Source organism: Salvelinus alpinus, chromosome 7 (assembly GCF_045679555.1).
Source record: "Salvelinus alpinus chromosome 7, SLU_Salpinus.1, whole genome shotgun sequence".
Taxonomy (NCBI): Eukaryota; Metazoa; Chordata; class Actinopteri; order Salmoniformes; family Salmonidae; genus Salvelinus; species Salvelinus alpinus.
In genome coordinates, this window is record NC_092092.1 from 48,887,432 (window position 1) to 48,914,578 (window position 27,147).

The 27,147-nt window shown below is 42.0% G+C and overlaps 1 protein-coding gene across 1 annotated transcript in view; it reads left to right on the top strand.

Moving 5' to 3' along the window:
* The window catches only part of LOC139581120 (platelet-derived growth factor C-like), a 100,778-nt gene extending 73,845 nt beyond the window's left edge, over positions 1-26,933 (top strand). Inside the window, exons 3-6 of the mRNA XM_071410571.1 lie at positions 492-669; positions 23,955-24,138; positions 24,412-24,629; positions 25,769-26,933. Of these exons, the coding sequence (XP_071266672.1) occupies positions 492-669; positions 23,955-24,138; positions 24,412-24,629; positions 25,769-25,882 (694 nt within the window). The 3' untranslated portion in view covers positions 25,883-26,933. The remainder of the gene's footprint in view (positions 1-491; positions 670-23,954; positions 24,139-24,411; positions 24,630-25,768) is intronic.
* The last annotated feature ends 214 nt before the right edge of the window (positions 26,934-27,147 follow it).

Consider the following 27,147-nt stretch of genomic DNA (forward strand, 5'->3'; position numbering starts at 1 on the left):
AGGCGAATGGATGCTCTCTGCATGTGTGGTTCCCACCGTGAAGCATGAAAGAGAAGGCACAATTCCAGGCACACTTAACCAGCATGGCTACCACCGCATTCTGCAGCGATACGCCATCCCATCTGGTTTGCGCTTAGTGGGATTATCTTTTTTTTTCTTCAACAGGACAATGACCCAACACCTCCCAAGCTGTGTAATGGCTATTTGAATACTACACTCTGTGTTATTTCATAGTTTTGATGTCTTTACTATTATTCTACAATGTACAAAATTGTAAAAATAAAGAAGAACCCTTTTAATGATTAGGTGTGTCTAAACTTTTGACTGGTACTGTATATGCATTAAATGTTCGCTTTCATTACACGGCAACTTTGTCTCGTCTCCAATGTGAATTAATGGGACTACACACCAAAGCTCTCACTTTTTCTTTCTCTGTCTCTCTCTCGTTCTTTTTCTTTCTCTGTCTCTCTTTCTCTTTGGCCTTTTTCCAGGTATGATTTTGTGGAGATCGAGGAGCCGTCTGAGGACACCATTCTGGGCCGCTGGTGCGGGTCCCAGGTACCTGCCAGCTACATGTCCAAAGGTGGTCAGATCCGGGTGAGATTCATATCTGATGAGTACTTCCCCTCCGAGCCTGGCTTCAGCATTCGCTACTCCCTGCTCCCCGTGGTAAGCGATAAGCCATCTTTCCTCTGTGCACATAAACAGCACACGCTCCCTTACATAATTACCTATTATGTAACGGCCACTGCTATTCTGTATGTGTAAACCTCTCTCGACGTGTTTGTTTTGTCCTGAGTTCATAGCTAAGTGCTGTTGTAATAGAAATCGTGACCTGGATTGCCGTTTGATGCACCTGTGTGATTGTCTAGCACTGGCAATGCTGTCGATCCAATCAGACAAGGTTTCAAAAAGACGTGGATGGTGGTGGAGTGTTAATGGTGTTGATTGAGATTGAGCTCGGCCCAGATGGCGTCTAGACTCTCAGACACAGCATGGCCTGCTGACCCTGGTTGGATTCAATCCATGTCTTATTCCTCTCCTCCGACTGGATATAAAAGATGGATTAAGAGCTGGAAGAGTGGCTCTTTTTTGCTGTTTCTTCCATCCTTTCTTTCTCGGTTCAGTCAGGCTCTATTGGCAGGATGTGTGGCAATAATGCCAATTTAGTTCATGAAAGATCACATAACTTTGGATCACATTGCTTTCACTGTTTGTACATCCTATGCCTCGCATCCTATTAGTCTATTTTACTCTCTCCCCCCTTCTCCCCATCCTCCCCCCTCCCTTCACTCTTTCTCTCCTTTTTCTCTCTGTCCTCATCCCAGACCACATATATAGAGCCCCCTTCATACCCACACCTTTCACTTCCAAATGCCCAGCGATAAACTGAAGTGAAGGCTGCTGTTTTAACCTGTCATGTTGCAGTTGTGTGCGCCTCACTCTTAGTAAACAGCTCTTCCCTTCATTAATCCGCAATGGCCTGCAGTGCAGTGAAATTATTTCTGTTCCTGACAAGAACTAATGGCAAAAGGAGGTCAGCGACGGTTTTTGTCTGTTTGACCTTTATTTTTATTTTTTTCAGCGGAAGAGGCAGGATTTGGTATATAATTACCACATTCTTTTAATTGGTTTTATTGACTCTGTTCCCTTTGGTAGATGAGCTGACATTTCTCGAAAGACAGCGACCCGGCTCTACTTATATTCCTGGTTTCTGACACCGCCCCAGTTAGAGGGGAATAAAGCAGCCTAGAGTTAACACACACAGGAACTGTATTCACACACAGGAGAAGATGAACATGGGGATGGTTTGTAAAGGTATATGGCAATGTACATGGGAATGCTAGTAGAATGGTTCTGTAAGGGACAGAAACGGGTAATGAATACACACAAACCGAATGAATACACCAAGGCACAGATACAGAATATAGCAGTAATACATATAAAAGGACTGTGTAGATTGCATATGCCAACTGCAGAGTATTACACCACACAATAAATTCTCCAAATAGTAGTAACTAAACAATGAAAAACACTATACAAATGTCACACAATTCACTTTGGGCATGCACACCATCCCACAAGTCCAGCGATAATAAATGAGTGGGCAAGTGGAGGCTGCCGAGGGGAGGACGGCTCATAATAATGTCTGGAACGAAGTGAATGGAATGGCAGTTAAACACATGGAAACCATGGGTTTGATGTATTTGATACCATTCCACCGATTTTAAGCTGTCACCATCCTCCTGTGGAATGAGTCCAGTTGTTGATGGGCAGAGACAAATATGTTGCTCTCTGCCACTGCTTGAGGGAGACTGCAAGTATTGTGTGTCCTGCGGAGTCGAGGACTGGCAGATGTCCAGCCCCCTAAAAAAGCTGACATTGTATATCCCTTTGAGCATGGTGTATCAATACACCCGGTAACTAAAAAGATACAGGTGTCCTTCCTAACTCAGTTGCTGGAGAGGAAGGAAACCACTCAGAGATTTCACCATGAGTCCAGTGATGACTTTAAAATAGTTAGTTTAAATTACTTTGATCGGAGAAAACTGAAGATGGGTCAACAGCATTGTAGTTACTCCACAATACTAAAATAATTGACAGTAAAAAGAAGGAAGCCTGTACAGAATTCAAATATTCCAAAACATGCATCCTGTTTGCAACAAGGCACACAAAAAATGTGGCAAAGCAATTAACTTGTTGTCCTGAATACAAAGTGTTATGTTTGGGGCAAATGCAACACATCACTGAGTACCACTCTCCAGACACTTTCAGGACAATAACCTAAAACACACAGTCTAAATCTACACTGGAGTCGCTTACCAAGAAGACAGTGATTATTCCTGAGTGGTTGAGTTAGTTTTAACTTAAATCTACTTGAAAATCTACAGCAAGACGTGAAAATTGTTGTCGAGAAATGATCAACAACCAATTTTACAGAGCTTAATGGGCAAATCCAGGTGTGGAAAGCTCATAGAGACTTACCCAGAAAGACTCACAGCTGTAGTCGCTTCCAAAGATGCTTTTATAAACTATTGACTCAGGGGTGTGAAAACTGTACTTATGTAAATGAGATGTGCAAAAAAAATCTAAAATCATGTTTTCACTGTGTCATTATGGGAGATTGTGTGTAGATGGGTGTGGGGGGAAAAAAGTCATCCATTTTGAATTCATGCTGTAACACAACAAAATGTGGAATAAGTCAAGGGGTATGAATACTTTCTGAAGGCACTGTATACATCTCTGGGGATACCCAGACTGTTTATATTTATTTGGCCACACATGCAGGAGGAAAGGGTAAAACGTCTATATACACTGCTCAAAAAAATAAAGGGAACACTTAAACAACACAATGTAACTCCAAGTCAATCACACTTCTGTGAAATCAAACTGTCCACTTAGGAAGCAACACTGATTGACAATACATTTCACATGCTGTTGTGCAAATGGAATAGACAAAAGGTGGAAATTATAGGCAATTAGCAAGACACCCCCAATAAAGGAGTGGTTCTGCAGGTGGTGACCACAGACCACTTCTCAGTTCCTATGCTTCCTGGCTGATGTTTTGGTCACTTTTGAATGCTGGCGGTGCTTTCACTCTAGTGGTAGCATGAGACTCAGGTAGTGGCTCAGGTAGTGCAGCTCATCCAGGATGGCACATCAATGCGAGCTGTGGCAAGAAGGTTTGCTGTGTCTGTCAGCGTAGTGTCCAGAGCATGGAGGCGCTACCAGGAGACAGGCCAGTACATCAGGAGACGTGGAGGAGGCCGTAGGAGGGCAACAACCCAGCAGCAGGACCGCTACCTCCGCCTTTGTGCAAGGAGGATCAGGAGGAGCACTGCCAGAGCCCTGCAAAATGACCTCCAGCAGGCCACAAATGTGCATGTGTCTGCTCAAACGGTCAGAAACAGACTCCATGAGGGTGGTATGAGGGCCCGACGTCCACAGGTGGGGGTTGTGCTTACAGCCCAACACCGTGCAGGACGTTTGGCATTTGCCAGAGAACACCAAGATTGGCAAATTCGCCACTGGCGCCCTGTGCTCTTCACAGATGAAAGCAGTGGTTCACACTGAGCACATGAGCACATGTGACAGACGTGACAGAGTCTGGAAACGCCGTGGAGAACGTTCTGCTGCCTGCAACATCCTCCAGCATGACCGGTTTGGCGGTGGGTCAGTCATGGTGTGGGGTGGCATTTCTTTGGGGGGCCACACAGCCCTCCATGTGCTTGCCAGAGGTAGCCTGACTGCCATTAGGTACCGAGATGAGATCCTCAGACCCCTTGTGAGACCATATGCTGGTGCGGTTGGCCCTGGGTTCCTCATAATGCAAGACAATGCTAGACCTCATGTGGCTGGAGTGTGTCAGCAGTTCCTGCAAGAGGAAGGCATTGATGCTATGGACTGGCCCGCCCGTTCCCCAGACCTGAATCCAATTGAGCACATCTGGGACATCATGTCTCGCTCCATCCACCAAAGCCACGTTGTACCACAGACTGTCCAGGAGTTGGCGGATGCTTTAGTCCAGGTCTGGGAGGAGATCCCTCAGGAGACCATCTGCCATCTCATCAGGAGCATGCCCAGGCGTTGTAGGGAGGTCATACAGGCACGTGGAGGCCACACACACTACTGAGCCTCATTTTGACTTGTTTTAAGGACATTACATCAAAGTTGGATCAGCCTGTAGTGTGGTTTTCCACTTTAATTTTGAGTGTGACTCCAAATCCAGACCTCCATGGGTTGATAAATTTGTTTTCCATTGATCATTTTTGTGTGTATATATATATATATATATATAGACCCCACTCAGACCACTCCCAGACAGTCCTTGCAAAATTATTGCGTGAGAAATAGTTTTTGGCTAAAGCTGTTATTTTCTTTGTAAAACTATTACGGTAATGTGCTTAATTGTTACCCAGAAATGATTTGATATTGATATAAAAACGTCTGCATTGGGCCTTCAACGTGAACCATTACACTTTCGTCACCCAAAATTCAATCAAATACTTTCATACCATAAAGGTGATGTAATGTGAGTCCATATTCTACACCGTATATTGTGTACATCCAGCTATATTCATTAGATTAAATCTGCAGTCCTCAATGCTAAATTGAAGGAGTCCACCCACACATACATACTGTATACAGTCCTGACCTGACCTTAATTCTAAGAGCATTTCATACAACTTGCCCTAAACATTTATAATAATTAAAATTCATTTGGTGGTTTAGTACTTGTAACCCACATTTCTACAATAGAAGACCATACAGAGGAAGCCGTTTCTGTTCATTACGCTTTAATGACATCTGTCAAGACCAATAGCATGCCCATGTGAATGTGACTACAACTGATGTCACCAGCTTCAGCCATGTTCCAGTTGAAAGATTATCCATTTGGATTGTTTAATGATCCAAAGTGTCATTAGATTAGAACTTTTCACAGTAGAATTTCCAAAGTCCTGCAGATATAGACTAAAAACATCAAATCCAGTGAATTTGAGAACCTTTGCTAGCCATGCTGCCTTCCTTGACCAAGACTGTTGTTAGTCAATATATATATATATAGTGATATTCCTATCACTACCTTGGAGAACATTATGATCCACTATATCATAAATCTGTCTTTTTTGAGAGGGGACCTTTGATACTGCCAATTTTTTGTACATGAAAAACATTCGTGGCATTGACAACTGGCTGGGTGCTGCAGTGCTTCCACTCCCATATCCCATCTCAATTTACACGTCAATGAATACTGGAAAGTAATTTATGAAGCATATCCTCTGGAAATGATTTAATAGCCATGTTTCTCTTTGATGTGTGATACCCTGCTCAGAACTTTATTTATTTCCCTGAGTTGTTCACTAACGCAGTTGTGCATGCCCGGACCGTTCAATCTCTGCTAAATTAATTTCATTGAGGAACACCTTGCTAATATTGAGTTGCACCCCCTTTTGCCCTCAGAACAGCCTCAATTTGTTGGGGCATGGACTACAAGGCGTCAAGCGTTCCACAGGCATGCTGGCGCATGTTGACACCAATGCTTCCCACAGTTGGTTTCAAGTTGGCTGGATGTCCTTTAGGTGGTGGAAACTTCTTGAGACACATGGGAAAACGGTTGAGCATGAAAAACTCAGCAGCGTTGCAGTTCTTGACACACTCAAACTGGATAATACAATGGTGCCGGAGGGGATGGCTACCGTTTTACGGGCTCCTAACCAACTGTGCAACTTTTTTTTTTTTTTTTGCATTGTTTGTAACTTATTTTGTACATAAAGTTGCTGCTACCGTCTCTTATGACTGTCAAGAGCTTCTGGGCATCAGAACAGCGATTACTCACCTCGAACTGGACAAACGCGAAGGATATACTGCTTACCTGAGACCAGGGCCAAATCCCTGTCATTCGCGTGAAGAAAAGACGGAGATACAGGGGGGCGAAGGTCGGGTTGCCTTGTGAGGATTCGTAGGCAAGTGAGTAAATCGCCACTACCATCGGTTCTATTGGCCAATGTGCATTCACTGGAAAACAAACTGGATGATCTACGGTCGACTATCCTACCAACGGGACATTGACTGTAATATCTTATGTTTCACTATGTTGTGGCTGAAGGACGACATGGATAATACAGAGCCGTCTGGTTTTTCTGTGCATTGGCAGGACAGCGCAGCTACGTTTGGTAAGACGAGGGGCAGGGGTGTGTGTCTGTTTGTCAATAACAGCTGGTGCGCGATGTCTAATACAGAAGTCTAGAGGTATTGCTCGCCTGAGGTAGATTACTTCATGATAACCTTTAGACCACACTATCTACCAAAATTGTTTTCATCTATATTATTCGTAGCTGTCTATTTACCACCACAAACCGATGCTGGCGCTAAGACCGCACTCAACAAGCTGTATAAGTTCATAAGCAAACAAGAAAATGCTCATCCAGAAGTGGCGCAATTAGTGGCTGGGGACTTTAATGCAGGCAAACTTAAATCCGTTTTACCTCATTTCTACCAGCATGTCACATGTGCAACCAGAGGGGGGGGAAAACTCTAGACCACCTTTACTCCACACAGAGAAAATCTGACCATAATTATATCCTCCTGATTCCTGCTTACAAGCAAAAACTAAAGCAGGAAGTACCAGAGACTCGCTCAATACGGAAGTGGGCAGATGACGCGGACGCTACACTACAGACTTTTTTGCTAGCACAGACTGGAATATGTTCCGTGATTCATCCAATCGCATTGAGGAGTATACCACCTCAGTCATCGCCTTCATCAATAAATGCATCAACGACATCGTCCCCACATTGACCGTACGTACAGTACCAGTCAAATGTTTGGACACACCTACTCATTCAAGGGTTTTTCTTTATTTTTACTATTTTCTACATTGTAGAATAATATTGAAGACATCAAAACTATGAGAGAACACACATGGAATTATTTAGTAACCAAAAAAGTGTTAATCAAATCAAAATATATTTTAGATTCTTCAAAGTAGCCACCCTTTTCCTTGATGACAGCTTTGCATACTCTTAGCATTCTCTCAAACCAGCTTCACCTGGAATGCTTTTCCAAAAGTCTTAAAGGAGTTCCCACATATGCTGAGCACTTGTTGGCTGCATTTCCTTCACTCTTTAGTCCAACTCATCCCAAACCATCTCAATTGCGTTGAGGTTGGGTGATTGTGGAGGCCAGGTCATCTGATGCAGCAATCCATCACTCCTTCTTGGTCAAATAGCCCTTACACAGCCTGGAGGTGTGTTGAACTTGGTCTATTACTAAATAGGGCTATCTTCTGTATACCACCCCTACTTTGTCACAACACAACTGATCATTGTCCCATTGAAAAATAAATCATAGTCCCACTAAGCGCAAACCAGATGAGATGGCGTATCGCTGAAGAATGCTGTGGTAGCCATGCTGGTTAAGTGTGCCTGGAATTCTTAATAAATCAAAAACAGTGTCACCAGCAAAGCACCCCCATACCATCACACCATCTCCTCCATGCTTCACGGTGGGAACCACACATGTGGAGATCATCCGTTCACCTACTCTGCGTCTCACACAGACACGGCGGTTGGAACCAAAAATCACAAATTTGAACTCATCAGATCAAAGGACAGATTTCCACCGGTCTAATGTCCATTGCTCATGCTTCTTGGCCCAAGCAAGTCTCTTCCTCTTATTGGTGTCCTTTTTAGTAGTGGTGTCTTTGCAGAAATTCAACCATGAATGCCTGATTCACGCAGTCTCCTCTGAAAAGTTGATGTTGAGATGTGTCTGTTACTTACTGGCATTTATTTGGGCTGCAATTTCTGAGGCTGGTAACTCTTATGAACTTATCGTCTGCAGTAGAGGTAACTCTGGGTCTTCCTTTCCTGTGGCGGTCCTCATGAGAGCCAGTTTCATCATAGTGCTTGATGGGTTTTGCGACTGCACTTGAAGAAACTTTCAAAGTTCTTGAAATATTCCGGATTGACTGACCTTCATGTCTTAAAGTAATGATGGACTGTAATTTCTCTTTGCTTATTTGAACTGTTCTTGCCATAATATGGACATAGCCCTATTTGGTAAAAGACCATCTTCTGTATACCACCCGTACATTGTCACAATACAACTGATTGGCTCAAATGCATGAAGAAGGAAAGAAATTCCACAAATTAACAAGGCACACCTGTTAATTGAAATGCATTCCAAGCTGATTGAGAGAATGCCAAGCATGTGCAAAGGGTGGTTATTTTGAAGAATCTCAAATATAAAATAGAATTTAGAATTTAACACTTTTTTTTGGTTACTACTTGATTCCATATGTGTTATTTCATAGTTTTGATGTCTTCACTATTATTCTACAATGTAGAAAATAGTAAAAATAAAGAAAAACCCTGCACTGAGTAGGTGTGTCCAAATGTTTGACTGGTCATGTACATATCCTAACCACAAGCCATGGAATGCAGGCAATATCCACACCGAGCTAAAGGCTTGAGCTGCCGCTTTCAAGGAGCGGAACACTAATCCGGACGCTTATAAGAAATCCCTCTTCCCTCAGACAAACTATCAAACAGGCAGAGCGTCAATATAGGACTAAGATTGAATCCTACTACACTGGCTCAGACGCTTGTCAGATTTGGCAGGGCGTGTAAGCTATTATGGACTACAAAGGGTAACCCAGCTGCGAGCTGCCCAGTGACGCGAGCCTACCAGACAAGCTAAATGCCTTTTATGCTCACTTCCGGATTGCACCGTGTACTGGACCAACTGGCAAGTGTCTTCACTGACATTTTCAACCTCTCCCTGACCGAGTCTGTAATAGCTACTTGTTTCAAGCAGAGCACCATAGTCCCTGTGCCCAAGGATGTGAAGGTAACCTGCCTAAATGACTACCGCCCCGTAGCACTCATGTCGGTTGGCATGAAGTGCTTTGAAAGGCTGGTCATGGCTTACATCAACACCATCATCCCGGAAACCCTAGACCCACTCCAATTCGCATACCACCCAAACAGATCCACAGATGACACAATCTCAATTGCACTCTACACTGCCCTTTCCCACCTGGACAAAAGGAACACCTATGTGAGAATGCATTTCATTGACTACAGGTCAGCGTTCAACACCATAGTGACCACAAATCTCATCACTAAGCTAAGGTCCCTGGGAATAAACACCTACCTCTTCAACTGTACTTCCTGACGGGCCGCCCCCAGGTGGTGAGGGTAGGTAACAACACATCTGCAATGCTGATCCTTAACACCGGGGCCCCTCAGGGGTGCGTGCTTAGTCCTCTCCTGTACTCCTTGTTCACCCACGACTGTGTAGCCAAGCATGACTACAACTTCATTAAGTTTGCTGACGACACAACAGTGGTAGGCCCGATCACAGACAACGATGAGCCTATAGGGAGGTGGTCAGAGACTTTGCCATGTGGTGCCAGGACAACAACCTATCACTCAATGTGAGCAAGACAAAAGAGATGATAGTGGACACCAAGGAAAGGAGGGCCGACAGGCTCCCATAAACAGACTGGGCTGAAGTAGAGTGGGTCAAGAGTTTCAAGTTCCTTGATGTCCACATAACCAACAAACTATCATGGTCCAAACACTTCAAGACAGTCATGAAGAGGGCAGGACAACACTTTTGCCCCCTCGAGACTGAAAAGATTTGGCATGGGTCCCCAGATCCTCAAAAAGATCTACAGCTGCACCATCACCGCTTGGTTTGGCTACTGCTTAGCATCCGACCATAAGGCCCTACAGAGGGTAGTGCGTACGGCCCAATACATCACTGGGGCCAAGCTTTCTGCCATCCAGGACCTGTATACTAGGCGGTGTCAGAGGAAGGCCAGTCACCCAAGTCGTAGACTGTCCTATTTGCTACTGCATGGCAAGCGGTACCGGAGCACCAAGTCTAGGTCCAAAATGCTCCTTAACAGCTTCTACCCCCAAGACATAAGACTGCTGAACAATAAATCAAATGGCCACCCGGACTATTCACTTTACCCCTACCTACATGTACAAATTACTTCCAGTAACCTAGACATCCACACATTGACTCGGTACCCCCAGTACATAGTCTCGTTATTGTTATATAATCTTATTGTTACTTTTTATTTTATTTTTTATATTTATTTAGTAAATATTTTCTTAACCAACAACGCAGTTCAAGAAATAGAGTTAAGTGCTTGTAAGTAAGCATTTCACGGTAAGGTCTACCTACGCCTGTTGTATTCGTCGCTTGTGACAAATAAAATGTGATATGATTCACCTGTTCAGTCTGTCATGGAAAGAGCAGGTGTTCCTAATGTTTTGTACAGTCAGTGTATATAATCATCACTCATACAATGCAAGATGGACCGTAGACATTGTCTGAAAGATATTTGATATACTTGATATTTGTTTGATTCTTCTCCTTTATCTCTAAGCCAAATATCTTGGGAGAGAGTTTTATAAAGCAGATAGATTTACAGAGAATAAGGATCTCACAGATTTGACGGTTTTGATTGACTTCTGTCAATCCATAGAGAATAGTGACTCCAAAACCTTAAAATCTGGCCCACCAACATCAACTTGCATTGCTTAGAATCCCATCCAAGCACTACAGAAGTTCTAAGATGGGGAATGAATGCATTTATTTATGTACGTGAAAGTCACGAGGGTAGAGAAGATGAGGACAGTTTACAGTACTTCTACTAGTATGTTTTATTCACAAATCACAGATAATTTTGACAATCTCAGATCTGAACCATAAATCGCTAGGTAAACTTTTCTGTATTCTACATAAATCCTAAATCGGAGCTAAAATTAGTAAATACTAATTATCTTATCAAATATTACCTTACACAATATACAACACTATGCTTTAGGCACTCCAAATCTCTAAATGCAGAACCTAGTAAGATTCCAGTTTGCTGTAGGATTTGTGCCTCTTAAACATTGCTTCCCAAAAGCAAGTTCTCCTAAGGTCTACAATTTGTAGATTTGTTTTTCCTCTGTGGTATTTACAGTTGTATATTTGTCTTGTAGAACTGTTCTGTTCTAGTGAAGGGAAGGAGGTGTGTTTTGGCTTCGTCTCCGGCATAGGGTGCACATCAAAAGAGGTGTGGCTGGATCGTGAGGTGCTATTTATAATGTCCAATGGAGGGGAGTATATTGTAGAACCTACAATTCTACTGCCTGCTGTCTTCTCCATGGTACTGATGCATTTTCGGGGCGTTGTCATTTGTTTCTTTCCCATTTGACATTTCATTTTGGAGTCTGTGGTAGTACCGTCCATCATAAGCTATAGAACAGGCGATTCTGTCTGTGTAATGAAGCCATGTGGATAGGATTTAAATCTTTCTAATGCATCCACTACCTGACAGAAAAATATGTATTCGCGACGGAATCGCCGATCTTGATGAATGTGTAGGCTTCACAGGTGATTGCCTGGGATTTGACTTCTTTACACTACACTAACCACGCTTCCATCCGCAGTTTGTGAGTGATATCATGCCATATAAAAAAAAATCACAATGTGATTCAAAATGGACGTTTCGGTATGATATGGTGCGTGGTCCTCCCACTACGACTCATTGGGATGGCATGCAGTTTATTAGGCTGCAGATGAAATAAGTTATGATGAACTTCACAGGGTGGTGCAAGATGATGCGCTTGATGCTGCTTTCCAATAAATATTGAGGGTCTTATTCTGGTGACATGATGATCGATGCTTGTAACAGTTTTTCTAACAAAACTATCGGTAGAGTGGAAAATGCAATGGAAACACATTGAACACTCGATTTTTATTCGATACGTGATATGTACTTTTGTGTGCTACGTCATCGCGCACTGACTTTTAACCGCAACAAGTCAGTTTGGTGGAAACACCACTGGTGGGAAAATTCACATTTTCTTTATGCAGATTTTTTGAATATTCGCATGAAAATCTGTCGCCAATTGGATGGAAACCTATAGTGGGATTGAATCAATTCTATTTAGTTTTTCCCAAATGTAGTTTTTTCTCCATTTAGTTTTTGTAGGTTTCTGTTTTTTCAGGTTTTCTCTGTCAGTCACACTTAGATGATTATTCATTTAAGTCCACAACCATATCAGGAGACTACTTTTGAGGTTTGGGAAAAATCAAATACATTTTGTGGTGTAGTTACCTTTTAATTCAACAGTGCACCAGCTATAGACCGTTGTTTGGTTAGCAATATTTCTGTAGCGCTCATGTGATTACAGAGTTTGCAAAACAAATGTCCACTGGATTGATGCAAATTGATGCGAAACCGACTTTGTAGTTAATATTATATTGAGAAGGCTTTTGGAAACGGTAGTGGTAGAAAAACGGACACACCACACTTTGCCTCTTCAGAAAGTTGAAGGAAATTACAAACTACTGATGCATTTTGTTCATGTCATGGCAAATTAATGCATTTTCTCCTAAGTTCAATACATTTAGGTGATTTCCTACTAAGTTCAATACATTTTAGAATATTGTTGAATTCCATTTTAATGTCTGGATTCTGTGTTTCTGTCCTCGTTCTCCGCAGCACAGATTTTATAGGACCCTATGTACAGGTAACTGCCAAAATAATGGGAACACTTGAGTAAATGAGGGATAAAAAGTACATTGAAAGCAGTTCCTTCCACACATTTGTGGTTCCTGAGTTTATGAAGGAATTAACATCCCATCATGCTTAATGTTATATAAAAATGCTGGGCAGGACTCTATTTTGGCCATTTATTTTGGCACCCATAGGTTGATAATGCTGCCATCCAAAGGGCACAAGTGTTTTCATGCTCATCAAACCATTCAGTGACCAATGTGAAGCAATTGCCATGGCTGTCTCAGTTACCAGATCTCAACCCAATTGAACACTTATAGGAGATTCTGGAGCGGCGCCTGATACGACGTTTTCCACCACCACCAACAAAACAACAAATGATGTCATCTCTCGTGGAAGAATGGTGTCACATCCCTCCAATAAAGTTCCAGACACTTTATGTTGGTGTTTCCTTCATTTTGGCAGTTACCGGTCTACTGAGCATGCATAAGTACATACATCCCTAAATACTGCCTCTGTCCATCCATCCGTAAACAGATATTTGCGAGATTTAATAGATTGAGAGAGCAAGAACAAGGTGGCATGTCATTCATGTTTCGACTTGGTGCAGACAATTGTTGGCCAGCAATAGTGTTTACTGGTGGAAATCACGAGAGGAAAGGTTAGCTTTGGCCTGGCTTCTCGCTGAACATTCCTCGGGCACTGGAAGGCCCCAATGAACAGCAGCACTCTGTTTCCCTGTGGTAAACCAACGCTACTGGAACCTCAGGTCATGGGGGCAGCACTTGTTTATATTTAAACAAGCAATAATTCCTCTTTACCACTTCCATGGAAAGGGGAAATTCTTAGGAAGAGATTATTGTAGTTCGTGGGAAGAGATTTTGAAAAAGCTTAAAAGGACCAGGCGAAGAGGTTGTTAAAACACAGCGTGGCTCGGGGGAAAAAAAGTGTTTCTCTGAATGGGAGCGAAAAAGGAAAACTAACTGAAATTCCATTGTCTCCCTAAATGTCAGCGTCAGTGTGACCCATTTTTCACAAGATACCTCCAGTAAGTAGGCCTTGGTTCTTTATGGGACTGAGGTCCATTGTGCCTTGACACTTATTGTGGAGAAACATAATACTATTTAAATACACAGTACCAGTCAAAAAGTTTGGACACACCTCATTGCAGGGTTTTTCTTATTTTTTAAAATATTTTCTACATTGTAGAATAATAGTGAAGACATCAACTATGAAATAAAACATATGGAATCATGAAAAGTGTTTAACAAATCAAAATATATTTGAGATTTGAGATTCTTCAAAGTAGCCACCCTTTGCCTTAATGACAGCCTTGCACACTCTTGGCATTCTCTCAACCAGCTCCATGAGGTAGTCACCTGGAATGCATTTAAATTAACAGGTGTGCCTGGTTAAAAGTTAATTTGTGGAATATCTTTCCTCAAGGCGTTTTTGAGCCAATCAGTTGTGTTGTGACAAGGTAGGAGTGGTATACAGAAGATAGCCCTATTTGGTAAAAGACCAAGTCCATATTATGGCAAGAGCAGCTCAAATACGCGAAGAGAAATGACAGCCATTATTTTCTGACACATTATTTGACAATGCTGGTCATTTATGAACATTTGAACATCTTGGCCATGTTCTGTTATCTCCACAGCCAGAAGAGGACTGGCCACCCCTCATAGCCTGGTTCCTCTAGGTTTCTTCCTAGGTTTTGGCCTTTCTAGGGAGTTTTTCCTACTCACCGTGCTTCTACACCGGCATTGCTTGCTGTTTGGGGATTTAGGCTGGGTTTCTGTACAGCACTTTGATATATCAGCTGATATAAGGGCTATATAATTTGATCTGATTTAACAGTCCATCATTACTTTAAGACATGAAGGTCAGTCAATGCGGAATATTTCATGAACTTTGAAAGTTTCTTCAAGTGCAGTCACAAAAACCACCAAGCGCTATCTCTGCTGCAGAGGATAAGTTCGTTAGAGTTAACTGCACCTCAGATTGCAGCCCAAATAAATGCTTAAGTGTTGAAGTAAGACACATCTCAACAGCAACTGTTCAGAGGAGACTGTGAATCAGGCCTTCTTGGTTGAATTGCTGCAAAGAAACCACTACTAAAGGACACCAATAAGAAGAGACTTGCTTGGGCCAAGAAACACGAGCAATTTGCATTAGACCGGTGGAAATCTGAACTTTGGTCTGATGAGTCCAGATTTGAGATTTTTGATCCAACCGGCGTTGGTGGAGAACAGATGAGTAGGTGAACGGATGATCTCTGCTTGTGTGGTTCCCACGTGAAGCATGTAGGAGGAGGTGTGATGGTGTGGGGGTGCTTTGCTGATGACACTGTCTGATTTTATTTAGAATTCAAGGCACAACCATCATGGTTACCACAGTATTCTGCAGCGATACGCCACCCAATCTGGTTTGTGCTTAGTGGGACTATCATTTGTTTTTCAACAGGACAATGACCCAAAACACACCTCCAGGCTGTGTAAGGGATATTTGACCAAGAAGGAGACTGATGGAGTGCTGCATCAGATGACCTGGCCTCCACAATCAGCTGACCTCAACCGAATTGGGATGAGTTGGACCGCAGAGTGAAGGAAATTCAGCCAACAAGTGCTCAGAATATGTGGGAACTCCAACACTGTTGGAAAAACATTCTGCATGAAGCTGGTTGAGGGAATGCCAAGAGTGTGCAAAGCTGTCAAGACAAAGGGTGGCTACTTTGAAGAATCTAAAATATATTTTGATTTGTTTAACACTTTTTTTGGTTACTGCATGATTCCATATGTGTTATTTCATAGTTTTGTTGTCTTCACTGTTATTCTACAATGTAGAAAATAGTAAAAATAAAGAATGACTAGGTGTGTCCAAACTTTTGACTGGTACATAAAAATGGTTTCCCGAGTGGTGCAGCAGTCTAAGGCACTGCATCTCAGTGCAAGAGGCGTCACTGTAGTACCTGGTTCTAATCCAGGCTGTATCACATCCGGCAGTGATTAGGAGTCCCGTAGGGCGGCGCACAATTGGCCCAGCGTCGTCGGGGTTTGGCCGGAGTAGGCCGTCATTGTAAATAAGAATTTGTTCTTAACTGACTTGCTAGTTAAATAAAATAAAATGTGTGTATATACAGTTGAAGTCGGAGGTTTACATACACCTTAGCCAAATACATTTAAACTCTGTTTTTCACAATTCCTGACATTTTAATCCTCGTATTAATTCCCTGTCTTAGGTCAGTTAGGATCACCACTTTATTTTAAGAATGTGAAATGTCAGAATAATAGTAGAGGGAATGATTGATTTTATTTCAGCTTTCATTTCTTTCATCACATTCCCAGTGGGTCAGAAGTTTACAGACTCAATTAGTATTTGGTAGCATTGCCTTTGAATTGTTTAACTTTGGTCAAATGTTTCAGGTTGCTTCCCACAATAAGTTGTGTGAATTTTGGCCCATTCCTCCTGACGGAGCTGGTGTAACGGAGTCAGGTTTGTAGGCCTCCTTGCTCACACACGCTTTTTCAGTTCTGCCCACAAATTCTCTATAGGATTGAGGTCAGGGCTTTATGATGGCCACTCCAATACCTTGACTTTGTTGTCCTTAAGCCATTTCGCCACAACTTTGGAATTATGCTTGGGGTCATTATCTATTTGGAAGACCCATTTGCGACCAAGCTTTAGCTTCCTGACTGATGTCTTGAGATGTTGCTTCAATATATCCACATAATTTTCCTTTCTCGTGATACCATCTATTTTGTGAAGTGCACCAGTCCCTACTGCAGCAAAGCACCCCCACAACATGATGCTGCCACCCCCGTGCTTCACGGTTGGGATGGTGTTCTTCGGCTTGCAAACCTCCCCTTTTTTCCTCCAAACATAACGATGGTCAATATGGCCAAACAGTTCGATTTTTGTTTCATCAGACCAGAGGACATTAATCCAAAAATTGATATCTTTGTCCCCATGTGCAGTTGCAAACCGTAGTATGGCTGTTTTGGAGCAGTGGCTTCTTGTTTGCTGAGCAGCCTTTCAGGTTATGTCGATATACGACTCGTTTTACTGTGGATATATATACTTTTGTACCCGTTTCCTCCAGCATCTTCATAAGCTCCTTTGCTGTTGTTCTCAAATTGATTTGCACTTTTCGCACCAAGGTACATCCATCTCTAGGCGACAGAACAAGTCTCCTTCCTGAGCGGTATGACGGCTGCGTGGTCCCATGGTGTTTATACTTGCGTACTATTGTTTGTACAGATGAACGCGGTACCTTTAGGCATTTGGAAATTGCTATCAAGGATGAACCAGACTTGTGGAGGTCTACAATTTCTTAACTGAGTTCTTAACTGATTTCTTAAGATTTTCCATGATGTCAAGCAAAGAGTCACTGAGTTTGAAAGTAGGCCATGAATTACATCCACAGGTACACCTCCAATTGACTCAAATTATGTCAATTAGCCTATCAGAAGCTTCTAAAGCCATGACATCATTTTCTGGAATTTTCCAAGCTGTTTGAAGGCGCAGTCAACTTAGTGTATGTAAACTTCTGACCCACTGGAATTGTGATACAGTGAATTATAAGTGAAATAATCTGTCTGTAAACAATTGTTTGAAAAATTACATTTCATGCACAAAGAAGATGTCCTAACCGACTTGCCAAAACTATAGTTTGTTAACAAGTTTGTGGAGTGGTTGAAAAACCAAGTTTTAATGACTCCAACCTAAGTGTATGTAAACTTCTGACTTCAACTGTACATACACACACTACCGTTCAAAAGTTTGGTGTCACTTAGAAATGTCCTTGTTTTTGAAAGAAAAGCAAAGAAAATTGTCCTTTCAAATAACATCAAATTGATCAGAAATGCAGTGTAGACATTGTTAATGTTGTAAATGACTATTGTAGCTGGAAACGGCAGATTTTAAATGGATTATCTACATGGACCATTATCAGCAATCATCACTCCTGTGTTCCAATGGCACGTTGTAAACTAATCCAAGTTTATCATTTTAAAAGGCTAATTGATCATTAGAAAACCCTTTTGCAATTATGTTAGCACAGCATAAAACTGTCCTTCTTTAGACTAGTTGAGTATCTGGAGCATCAGCATTTGTGGTTTCGAATACAGGCTCAAAATACCAGAAACAAGTAACTTACTTCTGAAACTCGCCCATCTGTTCTTGTTCTGAGAAATGAAGGCTATTCCATGCTAGAAATTGCCAAGAACCTGAAAATCTCGTACAACGCTGTGTACTACTTCCTTCACAGAACAGCGCAAATTGGCTCTAAGCGTCAACAGTGAAGAGGCAACTCCCGGATGCTGACGTTCTAGACAGAGTTCCTCTGTCCAGTGTCTGTGTTCTTTTGCCCATCTTAATCTTTTATTATTATTGGACAGTCTGAGATATGGCTTTTTCTTTGCAACTCTGCCAAGAAGGCCAGCATCCCGGAGTCACCTCCTCTAACTTTTGATCGTGTGTGATTACACTGAGTGTACAAAACATTAAGAACACCATTCCATGACATAGACTGACCAGGTGACTCCAGGTGAAAGCTCTGATCCTTTATTGATGTCACTTTTTTAATCCACTTCAATCAGTGTAGATGACAGTGAGGAGATGTAGATGACATGCTCAACAGTTGCATTTGCTAGTTTTGGTTGTTTCAGATTCGTTTGTCATTTACAGTCACTTTTATTGTAAATACAGTAAGAATAGAATGTTTCTAAAGACTTCTACATTTATGTGGGTGGTACCATGATTACGGATAGTCCTGAATGATTCGTGAATAATAATGAGTGAGAAAGTTAGACGCACATATCATACCCCCAAGACATGCCAACCTCTCATAATTACAATAACAGGGGATGTTAGAATTTTTGAATGGGGGTATGATATATTTCTCACTCATCATTATTCATAATTCATTCAGGACTATCAGTAATCATGTAGAAGTGTTAAACATATTCTATTCTTGTTTGCAATGAAATGACTCCAAAATTAAGCAATACATTATTTCTCATTCATTACTATTGGGCACAAAATAATCTGAAATGCAACCAAAACAAACTACAAACGTGTTAGAAGCATTTGGTGAGTCACAAGCTTGATGTAATCATTGTGTCTTTGGAATATGGAACATAATACTAAACTTTTGACTACTTTTAATAAACATACAGTGCGTTCGGAAAGTATTCAGACCCCTTGACTTTTTCCACATTCTGTTATGTTACAGCTGTTTTCTGAAATGGATTCAATGGTTTTTTTCCCCCTCGGTCGACACACAATACTTGATAATGACGAAGCAAAAACATGTTTTTGGACATTTACGCAAATGTATTAAAAATAAGTATTCAGACTCCGTACTTTGAAGCACAGCCTCAAGTCTTCTTGGGTATGACGCTACAAGCTTGGCACACCTGTATTTGGGGAGTTTCTCCCATTCTTCTCTTCAGATCCTCCCGAGCTCTGTCAGCTTTGATGGGGAGTGTCGCTGCATAGCTATTTTTCAGGTCTCTCCAGAGATGTTCAAGTCCAGGCTCTGGCTGGGCCACTCAAGGACAGAGACCTGGGTTGAGCCACTCCTGCATTGTCTTGGCTGTGTGCTTAGGGTTGTTGTCCTGTTGGAAGGTGAACCTGAGCACTCTGGAGCAGGTTTTCATCAAGGATCTCTCTGTACTTTGCTCCGTTCATCTTTCCCTCGATCCTGACTAGTCTCCCAGGCCCTGATACTGAAAAACGTCCCCCAGCATAATGCTGGCACCCATGCTTCACCGTAGGGATGGTGCCAGGTTTCCTCCAGATGTGATTCTTAGCATTCAGGCCAAAGACTTCAATCTTGGTTTCATCAGACCAGAGAATCTTGTTTCTCATGGTCTGAGAGTCCCCTTAAGTGCCTTTTGGCAAACTCCAAGCAAGCTGTAATGTGCATTTTACTGATGTGTGGCTTCCGTCTGGCCACTCTACCATTAAAAACCTGATTAGGGGAGTGCTGTAGAGATGATTGTCCTTCTGGAAGGTTCTCCCATCTCCACAGAGGAACTCTAGAGCACTGTCAGAGTGACCATTGGGTTCTTGGTCACCTCAGTGACCAAAGCCCTTCTCACCCATTTGCTCAGTTTGACCGGGCGGCAATCTCTTTGAAGAGTCTTGGTGGTTCCAAACTTCTTCCATTTATGGTACCCTTACCAATATCTGTGCCTCGCCACAATCCTGTCTCAGAGCTCTATGGACAATTCCTTCGACCTGATGGCATGGTTTTTGCTCTGACATGCACTGTCAACTGTGGTACCTTATATTGACAGGTGTGTGCCTTTCCAAATAATGTCCAATCAGTTGAATTTACCACAGGTGTACTCCAATCAAGTTGTAGGGAAAGGGTCTGAAATACATTCCGAATGCACAATATAAGTGGATTTGTCCCAATACTTTTGGTCTCCTAAAATGGGGGGACTGTGTACAAAACGTTATATGATTTCTAAACGGTTCACCTTTTTAGAAATGTAAATGGGACAGTCTGCAATTTAACCTCATAGTCATTGTATCAGTTTAAATCCAAAGTGCTGGACTACAGAGCCAAAACAACAAAAAATGTGTCACTGTCCCAATACTTTTGGAGCTCACTGTTTGTGTAGTATTCTGTAACAATGAATATCTACATATTTATGAAATTTCTTTTGTCATATTTCCCAGCAGTGGAGCTGATCACATTCCTCCACAATATGCAACCCTGCAAGAAAGTGACAATGGCTTGCACAATGGGATTGTGGTTCAACGTGTTTTATGTTTTCCTGGATTTATACGTTCCTGTCAGACATTATTCATTACCTCCTGGCATAGTTCATGTGTATATACATACACTGAGTGTACAAAACATTAAGAACATATGCTCTTTCCATGAGACTGACCAGATGAATCCAGGTGAAAGCTATGATCCCTTATTGATGTCACCTGCTAAATCAGGGTAGATGAAGGGGAGGAGACAGGTTAATGAAGGATTTTTAAGCCTTGAGACAATTGAGGCATGGATTGTGTATGTGTGAATGGGCAAGACAAAATATTTAAGTGCCTTTGAACAGGGTATGCTAGTAGGTGCCAGGCACGCCGGTTTGTGTCAATAACTGCAATGCTGATTGGTTTTTCATGGTCAACAGCGTCCCGTGTGTATCAAGAATGGTCCACCACCCAAAGGATGTCCACCAACTTGACAAGACTGTGGGAAGCATTGGAGCCAACATGGGCCAGCATCCCTTTGGAACGCTTTTGACACCTTGTCGAGTCCATGCCCCAATGAAGTGAGGCAGTTCTGTGGGCGAGAGGGGGGGTGCAAGTCAATATTAGGAAGGAGTTGTTCATGTTTTGTACACTGTGTCCATTCACCTCTGCACATGCCTCAGATGTCTAGTTCTGCTCTACCACTCCTCACTCTACACACACTGTCCACTCTGTCATTTCTGGCAGGAGTTGCTGTCTGAGCCCCTTGTCTGCCTGCTAAGCTATTTTCCTTATAAAAGATTAACACAGCTTGCAACCAATTTGAAACATCTTTTAGCTATGGCTGCAGAATACAATAGACACTATTCTGTGCTGGGTTTTTATACCTCTTCAGATTAATTCTTACCCGATGAAGTTGTGGCTAAGATGAAATACTTAGTATCAGGCACCACAATAAAAAATAAAAGAAATAGAATGTGAACATGTTAACTGCAGTTATAAGGCAAAATATTTGCAGGGTTGCTATGCAAGGAGATGTCATAGCTTAGCTATGTCAAAGTGAGGCGAGTTGATGACTTGCACATTTTGATAGCCTTGCAAATAATTGGCTAAATACAGGTAGTCTGACTCGGTTCCATCACATTTTATATTGGTTGTTTTGTCTGTCTTTGCTTTTTTATTACAAATACAATTGTGTTGTGTGGTGGTGCTGTTAGTTACAAGTATAAGGAAACAGATGGATAGTGCTGGTCATTCAATTACAAACACTATCACTCAAAAAAGGTCTTCAGACTTTCACTTTTGGGTCGATGTGGGCATTGTTCCACCAATGACAATTTTCAACACATTTGTATTGGGAAATAACCCTCTGCGCTTCCATATCTACCATCCCATAATAGATGATCACTTCTGCTACATCAGAACACTTTGGAGGGAAAACTAAGACTACCGAACGACCATACTCTTGATACCACAGTTGAACAATTTCAGAGAATTCATGCTAGTCCAAAGTTATGGTGGCCCATTTTTTAAGTGCTTTGTTCCCCAATGCCTTTTTAGTCAGGGCTCTCATCTTCTTCACAAAGCTTCACATTTCATCTGTCTCTTAAGAGTGCTTGGCTGCCGCTTCCGAGGCCGTGCCTACAGAGTGCCCGTTAATTTGAGGAGAGTAGCACTGTCGGCATTCACACGCTATTAATGGCTCCCATTCTACACTCGTATCCACTGCCAAGACCAGGCAACAGTAACAGGATTCACATTGCGTGCTTCTACTATGAAGCAAAAATCTCCACTGTTCTCATAGAAAAGCAAATGGCAAGATGTTTTGCCTTGGTTGGTCTCCCGAGACAATTCTTTCATGCTCTTGATGTTCTGTGTTGGTATTTATGGTAAATATTGTCCGCATGACCAGTGCATTTGGAGGTATATTCCTGTCACATTTGACTTTGCCTACTTGCCTAAGAACTGCCATTCTCCATATTTATTTTATTCAATGTGAAATTGTTCATACACAGACATCAACAGATCACTAAACCACTCGGCATAAACACATTTGCATAAACTACATTTTCCGACCTCTGCCTCGGCCATGTTGCTAAACTCTAGCCTTCCTCTGTAATCTTATCATACAGTGGCAGCACCAAAGGGAGTCAAATTTCGAAGGAGTGCTGACTGTAATTTCAGAGTGTATTACATGGTATTACGTTGTCAGTGAATCAGAACAGACGTTCCCGTATCGTTTCCATTATTCAATGTGACATTACCAATCCTGTGGCGAGTCCTTTTCCCTGATTCATTCTGTATCTCTTTTAGTTTGTCTGAGCTGAACTTTTTTTTCCCCCCATCAAATCCCTGTTTCTCCTCTATTATGACTCCGCTCAAGATTTCTTTGTCATGTAGGCATTAGACATTTCACATAGGATTTTTGTCAAAGCTTTTGATAGGCCTACACTGTGGTAATGTAGGGAGTTGGATTCCACTAGTAATCAATGTACTAAATAAAGTAAAGATTTTAGTGCTGATATTTAGTGTCCATATTAGCAGTGCTTGCTTGCTGGTGTCACAGTGATGCATTCAACTTGTCAGTCACACGGGATTGGGTCTGTATTGCCACACAAAGCCACCAGCAAGCTTGACTTTTCAACAGAGGCAATGGACCTTAGTCAAAAGTAGTGCACTATATAGAGAATTGGGTGTAATTTGGGACTCAGCCAGAGTATCACAGCCCAGAAAGGTATCTGGAGGATTAGTCTCATGTGGGGGAAAACCAATACCCCAGCTATCAATCTACTGCACCGTTCTGTGTCTTAGGTAGAGATATCAGTCAGAGAAAACAAATGCTGCCCCCAATAGGAACCGACGAGTCTTAACTTGAACCTTGTTGCTGCTGTAGTTATTTCGGGATGAAAATATAGCTGAGAGAAGTGGAATCTATGGAGACGCCAAAAAACGAATGGAGCTTTGATGTTCGGTTTTGTAATGCACTGTAGCACAATCACTCATTATGTAGAGCTTATGTTACTTTGTATGGGGGTTTTGCCGGTAATAACTGTAACTCAGTTGAAAGCTCTTATTCAATGCAGCTATTTTTGTATGGGGCTCTCTAAAAGTAGCCATTCAATTATGCTTAATTCAGTTTCGACCATGAGCTTGAAGTTTCTGAAACTTTTTCCCCATCTTCCTTTGTGCCGGTTTTCTTATGTGTGTGTCGAAGCCCGAGGTAACTCCATCTCTGCAGAGCGCAGATGCGTTGTCTGAGGCCGTGGCTGGCCTCGGTACCGTGGAGGAGGTCATGAAGTACCTGGAGCCTGAGAGATGGCAGCTTGACATGGAAGACCTATACAAGCCCACGTGGCACATCCTGGGGAAGTCATTCCTCCACAACAAGAAATCCAGAGGTACAGCGACTGCCGCTTCTCAAACGGCTAACAACTGGGGTTCTAGTGATAGGAATTGCAGTGGAAGAAAGGTCTGTCATGTTGAGATGGAGGGAAAAACAGATATATCCAGCTGCAGTTGAGCATAACCTTTCACAGACAGTTTTATCTTGAAATGATATCTTGGCAATTTAACCTCAGTTTAGCAATTGATGCCCCTTTTTTTGTAATTTAGTAAAAAGGTATCTAATCATTTTAGGTTGACGTGGTGAGCTTAATCTATTTCTTGAACAGGAGTGGATCTCAACCTGTTGAGAGAAGAGGTGAGACTGTACAGCTGCACGCCGCGCAACTTCTCCGTCTCCCTGCGCGAGGAGCTCAAGAGGACGGACGCCATCTTCTGGCCTAGCTGCCTCCTGGTGAAGCGCTGCGGGGGCAACTGTGCCTGCTGCTTGCATCGTTGCTCTGACTGCCAGTGTGTGCCTACCCGGGTCGTCAAGAAGTACCATGAGGTAAAAGCTTGGCAACTTTCCCAATTTTCTGAGATTTTAATATCCCTGGAATCAGAAGGGAATAAACTGGAAATCCAGGAATCTTCCAACCAGGATTTCTGGTTGGGAATTATGGGAAAGTTGTTAGAAGTTAACTTTGCAACTCCAGACAAGGGTCATAATGTGCTAATTATACTTGAAGTTAATTATTTTTCAGGAAGATCAGCATAATAAATGCAAGCTAATGTATCGTAACAAAATTACATCCTGTTATTTATGTGGATATTCAAAAACCCACAAAGAAAATATTGGTGTGTTTCCTCCTAACAGACCTGTTGTGGATAAAAATCAGTGGGTGATGACGTAGTGCACACAATGTACTTTTTCGCTTAGGTTTTCATGTACCGAATACAAATATAAAGTTCAATGTGTTTCCATCGCATTTTCAACTCTACAGATTAAATTGCGTTAAATTGCAAATGTGAGTACTCTGGTCTTGACACATGCGCTCTAGCCAACAGCTTGCATGATACTATGCGGGTAGGCTAGTCTACATTAAGATTATTATGGATAAGAGATTTATTTTATTTGTCCGAATTGCCGTCAAGCATCAATCATATCATGTCACCCGAATAATACTCTCGATATTTATTGGAAAGGAGCATCAAGATCATGTGCACTTTCACCACCCTGTAAAGTTCATCATAACGTACTGCATCTGTAGCCTAATAAACTGCATGGTTTCCTGAGTCATAGTGGGACGACCACACACAGCACGTGACTCCAAGTTTACTTCGATATGATGGTCATTATATCACTTTTTGCTCATAAAGGCGTATCCACCACCATCTCTCGCATAATACATTTTACAGACACAAAAAGATTCCACCATGTCAAAAGAACAAATTATCTGTCTGCATTTATAAAATTGTACCGAAACTACCTGTTTCCATCACAGCTGTGATGATTTTTTTTTATATGGTATGACTTTACTCGCATGAAAACGTGGTTAGTGGTGTAAAACAAATTTATCATGAAGATATTTCTGCTATGTATTTTAGCTAGTTTATCCATTTGATGTGTAAATGTGTTTGAAGTTGTTTTGGTGCAGGGCCTGTTCCAAACTCTCAATGCGAGCTCTGGCTTGCCGCTCTCTGTAGGTTCTCCTGCTGAAGCACCGAAGCGGGGGCCGAGGCCTGCAGAAGTCCATGACCGATGTGCCCTTGGAACACCACGAGGAGTGTGACTGTGTTTGCAAAGACGACTGGGACTGATCTCAAACCTGTGTACCGGTGCCACCGGCATCCCAGGAGACACTTGAAGCTGCAGGCAAACCCTAACCATCTCCATTGAGAGTGAGGAGCAAATGAGATTGCTTTGCTTGTCCTTTCTCATCTTGTGGATGGATCTTGCCGCTGTGGACGACCTATAGCTGACAGTGCATTGGAGACAGGAAATGGAGAGACTGGACTGGAATGATGGACCAATCTTATTCATTCTTCACTCTCTGAAGGCTCTCTCTCCCTTTGCTTCTCAGAGATCGGAGCTAAGGGACATCTTTGGCAGCGTCGATTTAGCGTCCTTTTGTTTTTGTGCCTTTTTTTGTGCCAAAACCTTTAAGGGGTCTTGTTGAAATTCAACACACGTGGCCAGAGAGTATCTCGGAAAATGGGCTCCTTCTTCTTCAAGTACTTTTCTGTACATAGGTGAGCTTCCTTCATGCCAATCCCTCTGGTACTTTATTATTCCTATAAAAGAGGAAAATAATGGTCCTTTTCATCAGGGATCCCCCTTGTTTTCCCATCTATTAGATCTTTGGAGTGACATAATGGTAATGTTGACTGTCTTACTGTTGCAAACTATATTATGTGTAAATATTTCATTTTTCATGGTTTTTCTGTACTGTTGTATTTCTCTACCAAAGATACTTGTATTCATTGAGGAGATAAAGTTGCACACTTAAACCAAGTGGGTACTGTTTTGTTGCGTTTCAACGTGCATACCGTCGTAGCAAAGGTGTAAAATCTGCTTGCTTTATAACTTCATTTAACCCCAACTAGTGCGTAGAACAGTAAGGATACTCAATATTTACTTGTTCAATGAAAGGGAAGTTATTGTCCAGAATGCTTTTTTTGTATGCTGAAATGGTAGTTTCTCTGTCATTTGTACAGTTGTTGACTGTTCATCTTCAATATTTTCATGTCTATGTCCACGCCATGTCAAATATGGGTGTGTTCTCTTCTCTGCGTACCAAAGTTATTTAACATGATCTATTTTGATGTATGTATCTGTCAGTAGAAATAAATCAGTCAGTGTGTTACTGGAGATGGGTACTTGTATTTTGACATAGTCCCCTGCAGGACATTCATTTGGTGTCAAGATAAAGCATTGTGTCTGTTTCTCATTGTTATTGTAATAATATTGTTATTGTAATAATATACATTAGTATTATTAGAAAAAATTGACTGAGGGAATTACATTTGGTGGCATATCAAAGTAATTTAACAGAATAGGATTATGGCCTACGCTCTTAGAAAAA